This window comes from Corapipo altera, unplaced genomic scaffold (assembly GCF_003945725.1).
Source record: "Corapipo altera isolate COAL_440 unplaced genomic scaffold, ASM394572v1 71, whole genome shotgun sequence".
NCBI classification, from domain to species: Eukaryota; Metazoa; Chordata; class Aves; order Passeriformes; family Pipridae; genus Corapipo; species Corapipo altera.
In genome coordinates, this window is record NW_020884916.1 from 6,469,224 (window position 1) to 6,483,502 (window position 14,279).

Genomic DNA, 14,279 nt, shown 5'->3' on the forward strand with positions numbered 1-14,279 from the left:
GTGCTGCTCCTGGAAAATGCTCCTGCCTGTGTTCCTGAGGGGTGGATCACGCAGGAGCAGAGCTGCACACTTCCAGAATTGCACCACTGCCTTGGATTTTGATGACACAGCTGCTGCAATGCACAATGCAGAGCTCTGGGAGCAGAGAAATGTGATTTATTTGTATTTACATCAGTCCATTCACGCAACAGTTTAATCACACACACACACACACAAACTGAAAATGCACATGCAGTGATTGCAGATGACTCAATAAGGAATGTCTAATGAAGCCTTAAAACAGTGACATCAGTCAAATCCAGTGGGAATAAAACCAAATCTCCAAGCTCAAAGGAGAGCTCCACGTGGCCGAGAGCAGATTCTGGCCCAGCACATGGAAGCAATTCCAAAGAAAGACTCTACTGCTTTGACTTCTTACTAAACATTCGGCACCAAACTCAGGGCAGGCCCCTCTATTCCTCCACACCAGGTCAGTTGGCAGCTAAGCACAAGGATGTTTTGGGTATAAAGGAAATGTGGGACTCACCTGTATGTTGCCAAAATCCACGTTTTCGTAGTGGAAATGTGCACACTCAGCCATCTTCGGGAAGTGCCCCTTGGTGAAGGATAACCTGGAGCACACCAAGAGCACACCATGAGAGGGATGCAGAGCACTGCCACAAAACACAATCACTGGGATAACACAACAGCTTCCTCATCCCAAAGCCAAGGGAACAGAAGGATAAATAACAACCTCCTCATCCTGCAGCCAAGGGAACAGAGGGGTGGGTTGATGTGATGCACCAGAACAGTGGGGAAAGGAACCGAGGGAGAGAGGAGAAGTGCAGTGCCAAGTGGCTTTTCCATTGCATCCCTGGGGAACTGTGTGACATTCCAGCACCACCAGAGCCCGCTGCATCCCTACAGAACCCTGTGGCATTCCAGCAACACCAGCAGCCTGGGGACACGGAGCAGGGACAAGCAGCTGCAGCTCCACAAATGCACATCCACAGCCTTACACGAGACACAAGGAAAGCAGAATTACCTGTGAAAGGCATCACAGCCCATCAGTCCCGGGGGGATGTATCTGAGGGTGCAGAACAAACTCTATTTATCCTTTGCCTCTTTCAAATCCAAAAGTCAGGCATCATTATTCTCGAGTGTCTCCAGCTACCCTGGAGGCTGCCAGGGAGCTCCTGTGGCTCTGCACATGCTCCTGCTTCTGCTGAAGCTATTCTAGACTCCAATAGATATTTCGGGGGGGAGCCAATGAGATTGTCATTATCTTGCTCTCTCTTCCCACGGGAATACAAGTGGGAAGGGAGATGAGCATCTGGCTGCTCAGCACCAGAACAAAGAGCCGCTTCCCTCACAGCAGAGCACCAGAAGAGGAGAGCTGAAGGCACAGATCGATCAATATTGGGGAGTTCTGGGCCTCTAGTCAGCACTTTTAGCAAAGTAATATTGATTATTTTTGATCCCTATTGCAGGTTTAAAACCTTAGCTGCAGAGTAACTTGGGTTACAGTCTCTGGGAAACAATCAGAGAGAGAAATATTGTATAAACCCACAGGAAAAAAACCAACCTGGGGGATCAGAGAAAAAAAAATATCCCCTAAAAGGAAAAATTGGGTAAAATCCATTCAAATGAAGATACAAAGAATGCAAAAAGAAAGGAAAAGAGGAAAAATATCAAATGAAAAATATATCTAGGCCACCCACTTGTCCTGGTTTAGCTTTCCAGAGCATAGGGAGACAGAGAAAATGATCTCATTTACACATTGCCTGGGCTTCTCTTCAAATTTCTTCTCTATGTTTTTTTTCCAGTTTCAGGAAGAAATCACAGAAAAATTAAAAACACTGTAAGAGTGAGGTTCACAACTCTACCAAGCTTTGCTTCTGTGGCCAGAAACAGGTGAGAGAAGAGCAGAGCCTCTCCCATCCCCACTTTTGGATTACATCAGTCAGAATTTTGTTTCACACAGATTTTGGTTGCTCTGCTGAAGATACTGTGAAAAATCACTGCTGAATTCCCTGTATTGCAGCACAACAGCTGAACCCCAGGATAGTGAACCTGGAACAGGAAAATCAGAGAAACGTGCTCTTACTTTTTGACATTCTTCACCTTCATGCTGGCGGTGCTGCCGCAGGAGCGCAGCGGCAGCTCTCCCGGGATCTCAGGGATGTCAGCTCCTCTGGCCTGCAGGAAACAGGGAAAAAGGGGGTTAAAGTGTGGCTGCAAGCTCTGGACATCTCCCTGCTGAGCAGGAGCCTGTCTGTTCTGAAGGACAAACTCCACATGTGCTAAAAGTTGTGCTTCTGCCTTTTTAACACGGAAAACTGACCCTCAGGATTGGGATCTCGGATGGGATGATCCTGACTGTGAAGATCTCTCTCCCATGCTGCAGAGACTTGCTAATTCTTAGCAATAACTGTGAAATCCAGTGTTTAATTCATTACTGCTTCTGGTTCTTAAAGGGCAGATTTTCAGAGGTGGGAGTCAAACAGACATTCCCAAACTCCACACTCCGACTCCTCATTAAGGACCTGGTTTTCCAGGCATCTGTGCAGAGGCACTGAAGCAGCTGGATAGCTCACACAGTGGAAAACCAAGTTAATGCCAGAGCTGCTTTCGTGTGGGAGGTGACCTTTTAAAATAGAGGTTTGAAGCTATTGGTTTAAGTGCATGATGATATTATAACTCCTTAATCACTGGAATTGAATTACTTCAGTGAGGCCAGAACTCCAAACTCCCTCCTTTCTGTTCTGTCACACTTTCCCATCCTCTCCTTCCTCCAGCTGCTCTTTCCTGAGCCATGAGCTCAGCTGGGCTTGGATTCTCCATCCCAGGGACTCTGAAACACTGCAGGGGCTCCTCCTGCTATGCCAGCCCTGAGCTCCAGAGGAATGAAGGGGTTCAAGAGAGGCTTTGATGGAGAGAGCAGTGACCAAACAGCAAGACCAGCACAGACTTCGCAGAGCAGGAGGAGAAAAACATGGTCCCTGACACTGGGGGAGATGGATCATCAGTGATGTGGGTGAGACCAGTTGAATGAGCTTTTTTCTGCTTTACACAATGCACTACAAACCAGGAATCACATCCCAAAGAGTGAGTGCTCATGAAGAGGAAGAAAGACATGTCAGCATTCCTCCTCTTACAGGCCTGGAATAAAAAGGTATTCCATCTCATCCATTCTACTGGCAGGAGTACAGGGATGACTGCTGTGATGGCAGATCCACACTGCTCCACCCAAAGGTCTCTGAGCAGTGATGATCAGCCCCAAGGCTGTCACATGTAACAATAAAGCTGGATGATGCAGTGGGAAATGTGGAACAATTGGTCCTCACCCTCAAAACTTTCCAGCTGGCCCATCCCAATCCCAGCTGGCAGCCCTCTCGTGGGATGAATAGCAGGGGAAGCTCCGATTTTCCCTTGCCATGGGTCCAATGTCCCTGTGCTTCCCCTCCTCAACAAGAGCTGCAGTGGGTCAGTCAGAACCATCCCCTGCCTGTAAATCCCACCCAACAGCAGCAGAGGGAGGGACTGATCCCCAAGCTCCCGGCAGGCTCAGGGTACAGCTACAGCCCCTCATCTCCTGAGGGTCCTGTCACAGTCCCCAGACACATACGGGGGCTTTGGGTCCAGTTCACCTGCTCTACACAACTGGAGTAGGATCATGGAATCCCAGGATGGTTTGGGTGGGAAGGGACCTTAAAGCTCATCCAGTGCCACCCCCTGCCATGGGCAGGGACACCTTCCACCAGCCCAGGCTGCTCCAAGCCCCATCCAACCTGGCCTTGGACACTTCCAGGGATGGGGCAGCCACAGCTTCTCTGGGCAACCTGTGCCAGGGCCTCCACACCCTCACAGCCAGGAATTCCTTCCCAATATCCCATCTAACCCTGCCATCTGGCAGTTGGAAGCCATTCCCCCTTGCCCTGGCACTCCAGACCCCTGTCAGTGGTCTCTCTCCACCTTTCCTGTCGCTCCTTCAGGCACTGGGAGGCCACAATGAGGTCACCCCAGGGCCTTCTCTTCTCCAGGCTGAGCAATCTCAATTTTCTCAGCCGTTCTGCACAGCAGGGCTGCTCCATCCTTTTAAATCATCCTGGTGGCCTCCTCTGCACAAAATCAACCAGGCTGCAGGAGCAACCATTTCTCCCTTGACACGGGGACTCCAAGATGACCCTCACCAAACGAAAACAGGGACAATATTTATTCCCTTAAATAAACCTGTCCTGGGCTGCCTGACTCCTACTGAGCACACAATTACTTCAGGATGTAATAGGACACTTGAGAGTCTCATTGTGAATTTTAGCATTAAGAGGATCACCAATTTAATAAACCTTCAGGTCTTTTACATCAGAAAATAACTAATTACAGGAATAAATGTGCCATTCCCATAAGCTGCTTTAAGGCAAAGCTGGATGTGCTTGCTTAATTTTTCTAAAGGAACAGAATTTCTGTAGGAAGAAAAATAGTTTTTCTCCTCCATCAGCAGTAGGAGCTGGTGGGATATAAAAATAGATAAACAATCTGACAGAAAACGTGGGCTTTGAGCCAGTGTGCAGCAGTGGGCACAGACTACTCTGGATGTGACTCAAACAGTGTGGGCACAGCTCACACCCCCAGAGCCCCAAATGCCAGCAGCTCTCTTGGAAAAACTTGTGTTATCCTCTTCTTCCCAGCTGAGATCTGTCCAAAGCGTGCTGGAAGGAGATCTCTGCCTGTCCCCTTTCCAGCAGTCTTATTGTCCATTTAACTGGACAATGAGATGCAGTAATTAATATACTAATTAACTTTCCCAATTAGACCAGAGCTCTCTGGACTGTGCTGCAGAACAAGGCTCTCCAAGGCTCATAGCTGAGGGGAAAGGGCAGAACTGATCCTGTGCAAGCTGAAATCTTTACAAGGAGGTACCACCAACAGCAGAAAAAAACCTGGTTGAGGAGACAGATACCGAAATAGAAACTTACTGCAATTTTAGCAACCCCATTACTCCTAAATAACCACAGCTCCTTTCCATTCAAAGATACATAGCTACATAAAATACACTTTATTTACCCCGAGTTTGCACCTATTTTGATCCCAAACTTGGCATGCAAGATGTCACCCTAAGTCACTCTCCTCTACAAACACAAACAAAACCCTCCAAATGAGATTTGTCATCTTTTGTGCTTTGTGCCACAGTAATTTCATTTTAAAAATCATTTTGAAACAGCTGGATTATTTGCATCTGAAAATAAGCTACCTGGCATCATCAGTGGCTTCTCCCTTGCCTGCTCTCCATGCCTGGCTGTGCTGAGGAAACCTGGTAATTGCAGAGCAAATCTGTTTATGCAAATTGTTCAGTCCCATTGTCCCAGCTCAGTGTCACTGCTGCACCAACCTGGAACCTGGTAAACAAACCAGGACTGGCTCCAGAATGCAAGGAATTCATTTATCAGCACCCTCAGGCCTCTCCCCTCTCCAGGGAAGTGTTTTGAGCGACACCACTTTACCAACCCCCCCAAACTAAGAAATTCTCCCACCAAAAGCCCCCCAATGACTCTCCTTGCAGGACAATATTGGAGAACTTCAGTATTTTGTCACAGATCCCTGCAGGGCCTGTGGGGCAGGTGTATCCCACTAAATCCTCTGCTCTAAAGCCATTTTGGGAGAGCAGCTCTCTGTCTGTCTCTGATGGACCCCAGAATCACAGAACTGTTCAGGTTGGGAAACATCTTTAGGATCAAGTCCAACCATCAACCAGCACCACCACCTTGGTCACCAAACCATGGCCTCAAGTACCATATCCAGATATTTTTTCAACACTTCCAGAGATGGTGACTCCACCACTGCCCTGGGCAGGCTGTTCCAATGCTTACCCACCCTTTCAGTGAAGAGATGTTCCCAATATCCAAACTAAACCTCCCCTGTTGCAACTTGAGGCCGTTCCCTCTCGTCCTGTCCCTTGTTCCCTGGGAGCAGAGCCCGACTCCCCTCAGCTCCCCCCTCCTGTCAGGCAGTTGCAGAGCCAGAAGGTCCCCCCTGAGCCTCCTTTTCTCCAGGCTGAGCCCCCCCAGCTCCCTCAGCTGCTCCTGCTGCTCCAGACCCTTCCCCAGCTCTGTTCCCTTTCCTGGAGATGTCCAAGTGTCACTGCCAAACTCCCAGGGAACCCAGGAGTAGAATCCAGGAGCTCTTCCAGATCAGCATGATCAGCTTTAAGCACTTGAAATTTCTGGTCCTTTTATTTATAACCACGATTTGGGAAACTTCAGCTTTGTGCTCTCCAGCACACAAAACCCGAGTCATAAATAATTTATATCCACCAATTCCGCTGCATAATATGAAAGGATTTTCTTCTAAAAAGTCTTCTTGCATTTATCAGAAAACATGTCAACCCGTCTCCCTCACATCCTGAGACATAACACAACCTGAAAATACGTGGAACACCGAAGACAACAGCCCAGTGAACACGAGGGGATGGAGTTTCCACCTTGGGATCCTCAACAGGGGAGAATATCGAAGCAATGCAGAGTCCACAGCCCTCCTTCTGCTGCCAAGAGCTTACACTGGGATGCACAAGAAACCTGGAATCCTACATGTAATGTCATGGAATACATGGAATCCCACCAGTAATCCCATAACTGGCTTTCCACAACACTGCAGAAAGAGCCCTGAGGAGGTACCACAGGTAGGACACAAGACTCAGCAGGTCAGGATGGACCCAGGACACTGAATCCAGGTGGGATTTCTGCAGGTGGGAATTTAATCCGAGAGTAGCTATTAGACAGGCACTAACTCTTCCTACTGTCAGTCTCTCACCAACACCGGTTTGGAGGGACCAGATTGCTCTGGGTTCTTTCAGCACATGGCCTTGTTTCTAAAAACAGAGAGCTGCTTCCAAATGCTGCTCCGTTTCCATGACAGTCTTTCCTTTACATCATCTTCATTTCCCCTTCATTTTCTTGGAGGGAAAAAATAAAAAGAGAGGGAAAAACTAAACCACCCATAACTCTTCAGGAGTTCATCTTCAGGAGTTCACAATGAAGGAAGAACTTTGGTCCATCTCAGGTTCGTGCTCCCCAGCCTCCAAAACACTATAGGCAGAGAAAGCTCTCTCTGCTCTTTAGATGTTGCTACAACTATCCTGGTCCTTCACAATAAATAAGTCAAGGAAGGAAAGGAAAAATGCTTTACTAAACCAAAAGTCACCATGTCCAGGTTGCTCCAAATAACTCCAGAGGAAAGGTCCCAGTTCTGCAGCATTCATCCCTAAAAGGATTAAGATGTGCCAAGCACAGCAAGGCTCCACCTGGGTCAGTATCCTGAACAGCAGAAATGGATGGGAATGGATGTACAGGGGCAGCATGATAGAAATGCAAGTATTTCCAAGTTCTTCACGTTACCACTTTCCATGGATTCATTTCATGGAAGCCAATGAATTGCCTAAGTATTTTCAAACACCATGTCTGTGTGACATTAACACATTGCAGTTGCACTTTTCAGAGATATTTGGACACATTTAAAATGAAGAATTGCACCTGGTTTAGGTACCCAGGTCTGAGAATGTCATTTAAACAAAAATATGTGCTCATTATACCACAGCAGCTTTACCAAAGATATAAAAAATCATATTAAATATCCCCCTCCAATTCTGCATTTCTTAATTGCCCAGAGGAGCTGTGGCTGCCCTATCCCTGGAAGAGTTCAAGACCAGGTTGGAGCAACCTGGTCTAGTGGAAGGGTGGAATTAAATGAGCTTTAAGGTCCCTTCCAACCCAAATCCTTCTGGGACCGTGTGATGTTCAGTGCTGTTCATGTTCTCATCACCAGAGCGCAGCACGGGCACATTCCATAACCACCCAGATAAGGAACAGCTCTGAGATCCAACAGAAAGGCTCAAACACGTTTTTCAGGATGAGAAACCTTTCAAATTGTACATGTTTTTCAAACTGAAGTCCCTGCTTGGTGCCAGTGTCTCCATCCCTGATGTGAGGACACAAGTCCCATCCACTCTGGTGCAGGGGCGGGTCTGGAGCAGAGCTCCAGGGCTCCAGGAATCACACCCAAGACTGACTTCTTAATGCAGCTCTCAGTTTGGGGACTGTGCAGTGTGGGGAAACAGCCAGAGATGCCTCTAAAACCTCACGGCAGCTGAGAAATGGGACAGAGGAAAGCCACTGCAAACACGTCAAGTGCTCCCAGGAAGGAAATCTGAGCACTGGCAATGCCCAGTCTGAACCCTTGGCTCAGAAACCTGCACTCAACAAAGAACACACTGGAATGTGCTCCATTTGTTGAGTTTAGAAGTTTTAATTACATTTTCCATGTTCTCTGTCAATGCTGAATTGTTCTAGGCAGTACTTATTGATGGTTAACAGGGAATTCTTCCCTATCAAAGGACCACACAGGATGTGCATCTTTCCCCTCCAAAAGGGAGGGGAAATAAGAAAAACAAAAAACCCCACTTTTAATCATTGCCATGAGCTGGCAAATCAAGGCAACCTCTCATTCCTGAGACTTAAAGGAGTTGGTCCAGGGCATCCATTTACCATAGTTTAAAGGATCAGTCTGGAATGAATAAATTCTTAACTATTCATCTACTGTGTTTTCAAATAAAGTTCTCCAGCTCATGGATATGTGGATAAAACCACCTCCAGCTCCCACATAAAACAACTGAAGTGGAATCCCAGACACAGAATAAGCAGCTTGGCAGCTCTGAGGACCCACTTTGGCACTGTCACTGTCCCTGTGACCAAGATTCACCTCTGCACAGCAGGTTCATTTTACGTCAGGACAAGATTTCCCACATGAGGCTGTAAGAGACACACGGCCTTTAACTGATTCTCTGCACATAAATCCAATGGCCCCAAATTATTTCCAGCAAAACAGTCCCCCATTTGGATTTTCACAGAATCAATAGTTTTAGAGATGCACCAAGCCCAGCTGAATGGTTGGTTCTGAGGTCAGCATAAGCAGGGTAACTCCTGACAGCTTTAAGTTGGGATCTGCCATTCCTACAGTGAAGCCTGATTACCATTCCCAAGGCTCTGAGCCCAGGAGCTGCAGGGTACAGTACAAGCCTCACACAAAGGCACACTGGCTCAGGAATGTACTTTATTTAAGAACAAAAATCCCACATACAGTATGCGTGGGAAAGGCAGCCAGGGTTAAAGCCCTTCTTCTGCACAGCCTACAAAAGAAATTGGAGAGAAAAGCCCTAGAAAATACAACAACCAATGAGCACAATACTTTGATTCCAGTTTCTTGTTAGTAAAAAAAAAAAGCCCCCCAAAATCCCAGCCTCTGTTTCATTCTACAGTCTGCTGCTGCCCAGAGGGAGGAGGGATGCTAAAAAAGCTTGGGTATAAAAGGACAAGTGGAGCTTTGGGTTGTTATGGTAGAAAGCAATTTCTCATCACACAAAAACTGACAGGGATGGATTCAGCCTCAAAGGAGCAAATCCCACTCCTGTAAGTCCCTGGTCACAGCAGTGATTATGCAAATAACAATATGGGGTTATGTTATAGGGATAAATCCTCTTAGCAAACTCCAGAGTTCTCCCAGTGCAGCAGAAGAAAGATGGGGAATGTGGAAAAACCAGTAGCCTGGTATTTAACCCCAGAGTCTGAGTCAGGACAACTAACAGGAATTTATATTTCTGTGGGCTAAGGTTTGGTTTCTAGAAAAGAGTTGTGTCCAATGGCATGAGCACAAATCTGGGATCTGACAAACTCACTGACAAACCCATAAACAACACAGTCACAGGAGGAACATGCCAGAAACTTCTGAGCAACACAACGAAAGAGTCACTTCAGTAACTCTGTCCAAGGGTTCTGGGGAAAGCCTGGCCTGGGATCTCACACCTGGCTGGGCAGGATTCCCCACAGCCACCTTCCCACAGCTGGCACATCTGAGGGGACAGCACTCCCCAGAAATGACCTGGTGTCATTCAGGTGGGTCAGAGCAGGACACTGAGGAATAATGACCACAGAGATGCTCCAGAGCTGGAGCCTCTCTGCTCTGGAGCCAGGCTGGGAGATCTGAGGGGTTTCACCTGGAGAACAGAAGGCTCCAGGGAGACCTGAGAGCCCCTGCCAGGGCCTAAAGGAGCTCCAGGAGAGCTGGAGAGGGACTGGGGACAAGGGATGGAGGGACAGGACAAGGGGGAATGGCTTCCCACTGCCAGAGGGCAGGGATAGATGGCATATTGGGAAGGAATTCTTCCCTGTGAGGGTGGGGAGGCCCTGGCACAGGTTGCCCAGAGAAGCTGTGGCTGCCCCTGGATCCCTGGAAGTGTCCAAGGCCAGGTTGGATGGGGCTCGGAGCAACCTGGGCTAGTGGGAGGTGTCCCTGCCCATGGCAGGGGTGGTATTGGATGGGTTTAAGGTCCTTTCCAACCCAAACCATCCTGGGATTCCATGATGACCTATTCTCCACATCCTCAGGAATGTGAACTCTGTAGAAACTGAGGGTGAGAACTCCATTCTCCAAGGATGTTTTCTTACATTTATAAAATTAGTAGCTAAAAATTAGAGATAATTTTTTTCCCTAAAGGTCAATATTTATGGAAAAACACAGAGACTGAGATATAAACACAAAAACACATGCACAGGGGAAAAACCCCTCAAATTAAGAAGCCTCTCCTACACAGGGATGCACCTGGAACAGCCCAGACCAGCCCCAGGTAGCCAGGGAGGCACAAACCAACACAGGGCAAATGTTGTGCCACACAGCAAGAGGCAACAGTCACAACCTTCATTTCTGCATCCACACCAAAGAGCAGCTTCAGGTGTTTTCAGGCAGAGAATATTTGTTTGCAGTAGAAGTCACAGAGCAAATCAAGAACATGCAGAAGACACTAAAACTTCTTTTACACCCTCTGAAGCAGAGGCTCTTCAGGAGCACTGTTGGCCTGAGGGCACAGTTTGGTGATAGCCCGGCTTGCAGAGGTAAAGCCAACGTTTCAAACTCCCACCCCAGTCCTTCAGCCCCAGGGTACTGTCCCCTGCCTCCTCGCATTGCAGCTGCAGCTGTGGGTACAGCACAAGTCCCTGAAACAATCCAGACTCACAAAAAAGAGGGAAGCTGAGTTTCCTTTGGGACAGTTTAGGGTAGCCCTAAATGAGATTAGTTCAGTGATTCCCTTCCCAACTCTTCATCCCAGAACCTCCCCCACCTGTCCTGAGGTCTCTGAACGTGGGCAGTGGGGAGGAAGGACTGGGCAGACCCTGGCAGCAGATTTCTGCCCCAGGGAAGCCTGGAGTGCCCCGAGTGCAGAGGAGCCCCCACCCAGGCCCCCGTGGGGGACAGAGGGGGTGAAGGTGCTTATGTTACAGCAAACTGGGATTTTCAGCTCTAACTGAGCACAGAAACTCTGGTGTCTCCTCAGAAGGTCCCCCAACCCCACATCAGCAGGTTGCAGACATAATCCTATGGATCCTGAGCTGGCTGAGGCCAATTACCCACATGGACAGACACCTTCCAGGGAGAGAAACCAGTTACAGCCCCACTCCATGGGAAAAGCCCCCAGCATCCCACAAATCTGCATGGACCAACCCTAAAGCAAAGATGAAGTGTTGAGAATATCAGTGCAAGAACACTGGGATTTGCTGTTGGAATTGGTGAGGGGGGGGAGGCCCTGGCACAGGTTGCCCAGAGAAGCTGTGGCTGCCCCATCCCTGGAAGTGTCCAAGGCCAGATTGGATGGGGCTTGGAGCAACCTGGGCTGGTGGAAGGTGTCCCTGCCCATGGCAGGGGGTGGGACTGGATGAGCTTTAAGGTCCCTTCCAACCCAAACTATTTTGGGATTCTGTGATTCATCTGTGCCCTGGCAACCAGGAGATTTGATCAAATACCAGAGACCATCACACAGACCCACCCAGCACAGCAGTGACCATTTCTGGGGCAGCAAAGCAGAACTGTAAGGAATGATTTAAATAAAAAAGTCAGACTAAAGATTACCAATGTCTTCAGGGAATAATTCATCACCTTGTAATTAAGAAGGCTGAATCATGGCAAAAAAATTAATGCCTACAACCTTCAGCAAGACAAAGTCTGACATGTTTTGTTTGTCTCTTGGGGTTAACTTGGGGGTGAGGAATGGAAGGGGACAGATGAGCAAACTATTGATGAGCAAACTATTGATAACCTTTCAAAACCTGGTCCATCTTTTTCCTGCATTAGGGTAACTAAGAAGCCATGAGCACTGACTTTAAAACAAATAACCCAAATAAAAACAACCACTTATAAACCACATTCCTTTCCTAGATGTTCCACCTTATTTTTAAGCAGCTGGGACCAGAGAAAAGTGATTGACAAAGAACTTACAAGTTTTATCTCCCAAATAAGTACATTTCGAACAAATGTAACATTTCTTATATTATGACAACAAAACACACGTAGAAAGAGATCAGCTTTGGAATAGGGTGGGAGGAGAGAGGAGGAGGGTCGTGGTAGTGGAATCCTGATCCAGGGCTCAGTAAAGTCAGTAACCTGGAGGGTGCATTAAAACTGGTGATGCTAGGGAGGAACAAACCTTACTGCTCCAGCATTAGCAAATTCTGAATCATCTCCTCTTTCCTAAATGTTGCATGTAAACAGACTTTCAAACAAATATTTAGCAAATATAATGTTTGCCTCCTGTCTCAACACTGCAAGAGTTCACCCACTTCGAGACCAGTAAACGTACCCAGAAACTACTGCTGCCATAGCACTGCGTATGGAAATGAAATTATTGCTATGAATTAACACTTCCTGCCAAAAATACGGTATCCATTCTGCTTTAATTGAACTTATTTAATTGGCAAACCCAAATGGAAGCCAACGTGCCAAGTGATTGTCCCAGTTTCCAAAGATTCTCAGGGACAAGCTCCGTGCTGAGAGTGAGGCTGGGGAATAAAAAGGGCTTTCTAACCAAGAGGGAGAGACAGAGCCACACACAGCAACACAAACCTTTGCCAAAAGTTAAACAAGGGGAAAAAATACTGGACTCATGCAATAAGAGCAGGAAAACAAGTTCTGTGGCTTGCAAAGGAAATATAGGTTACTGGTGCAGTGCCAGACACAACCGCTCTGACCAAAATATTATTGCAGCCCCATGCCTGGTGCCCTGCACTGTCCCATAACGTTTGTGTCACTTCAACACACCACCTGAAATCCCATTTCTGTCCCATCCTTATCTCTGGTACCTTCCTGCCATGCAGCCAAAGCTGAAAAAAACCACATTAAAATGCTGCCAAGTGCTGGACAGAGAAAACACACTGCAGGTTCTGCAACATTAACACAATCCTGACCCACTGATCCAGGCAAGTGAAAAACCCTGAGAACTTTCATCAGCACAAAACCCACCTCCAAACTGTCAGGGAACGTTTTCCACAGCATTTAACAAAGGCAATGACCCCCAGCACTCAGAGCCAGAGGCCAAATGCTGGAGTATTTAGGGGAGAATATCTAAAAGCAGTATCCAACCCTGCCAGAGCTCTAGGAGCGTTTGGACAACGCTCTCGGGAGCAGGGTGGCATTGCTGGGGTGTCTGTGCAGGGCCAGGAGTTGGACTTTGATGATCTCTGTGGGTCTCTTTTAACTCAGGATATTCCACGATTCTGAAGTCCATTCCTACTGAATTGTCCAAGTCCTTCAAAAACCAGAATTCCAGCTTTCTATCTCCTAAAACTTTCCCTTGTACTTGAGAGCTTAAAGCTTGGGACTCTTAAGAAGAACTTGCCAGGTGGGCATTCAGAGCTCAAAAGCATCTTTTTCCCAAAGGAGTCTGTGGTGTAGAACCCACCTGAATTTAGGATCAGTCTGACAAAACTGCCACAGTGGCTTAAGAGCTCGCAAGCACAAAGGCAGCTGTAAAATTCCAGCTGTGGTTGCCACACATACAAAGCACGAAGAGCTGTAAAGCCATAGGAATAAAAAAATCAAAATGTCAATTTTAACATATTTAAGGGTATTAGAACTACATCTCTCATCTGCTGAAATCAGAAATCAGATCATTTCAATAAACCACTACAGCTGACAGGGCCAAGCAAGTGGGTTCACCATGCTCCCTTTTTGTTCAGATTTTGCCACAGCTCCTGGAAGTATTTGTATCAGTCTGCATGAGAAACATGCATGTTGTTCTGTAAACTAAGACCCAACCAATCAACCAACAGTAATTATAAAAGAAACCCCACATACTCTACTTTTTGCATCAGGACCTGGGGCAGCACTGGCTGAGTGCTGCACAAAGAACAAGAAACAAACCCTGCACTGGGGACACAAAATCTTCCTTTAAACTCTTACAAGGCACTAATCTCTGCACATTTTCA

At 47.3% G+C, this 14,279-nt stretch overlaps 1 protein-coding gene across 1 annotated transcript in view; it reads right to left on the reverse strand.

The window, feature by feature from the left end:
- The window catches only part of ARHGAP32 (Rho GTPase activating protein 32), a 183,308-nt gene that overhangs the window by 134,321 nt on the left and 34,708 nt on the right, over positions 1 to 14,279 (reverse strand). Inside the window, 3 exon segments of the mRNA XM_027655496.1 lie at positions 527 to 611; positions 1,025 to 1,066; positions 2,087 to 2,178. Of these exon segments, the coding sequence (XP_027511297.1) occupies positions 527 to 611; positions 1,025 to 1,066; positions 2,087 to 2,178 (219 nt within the window).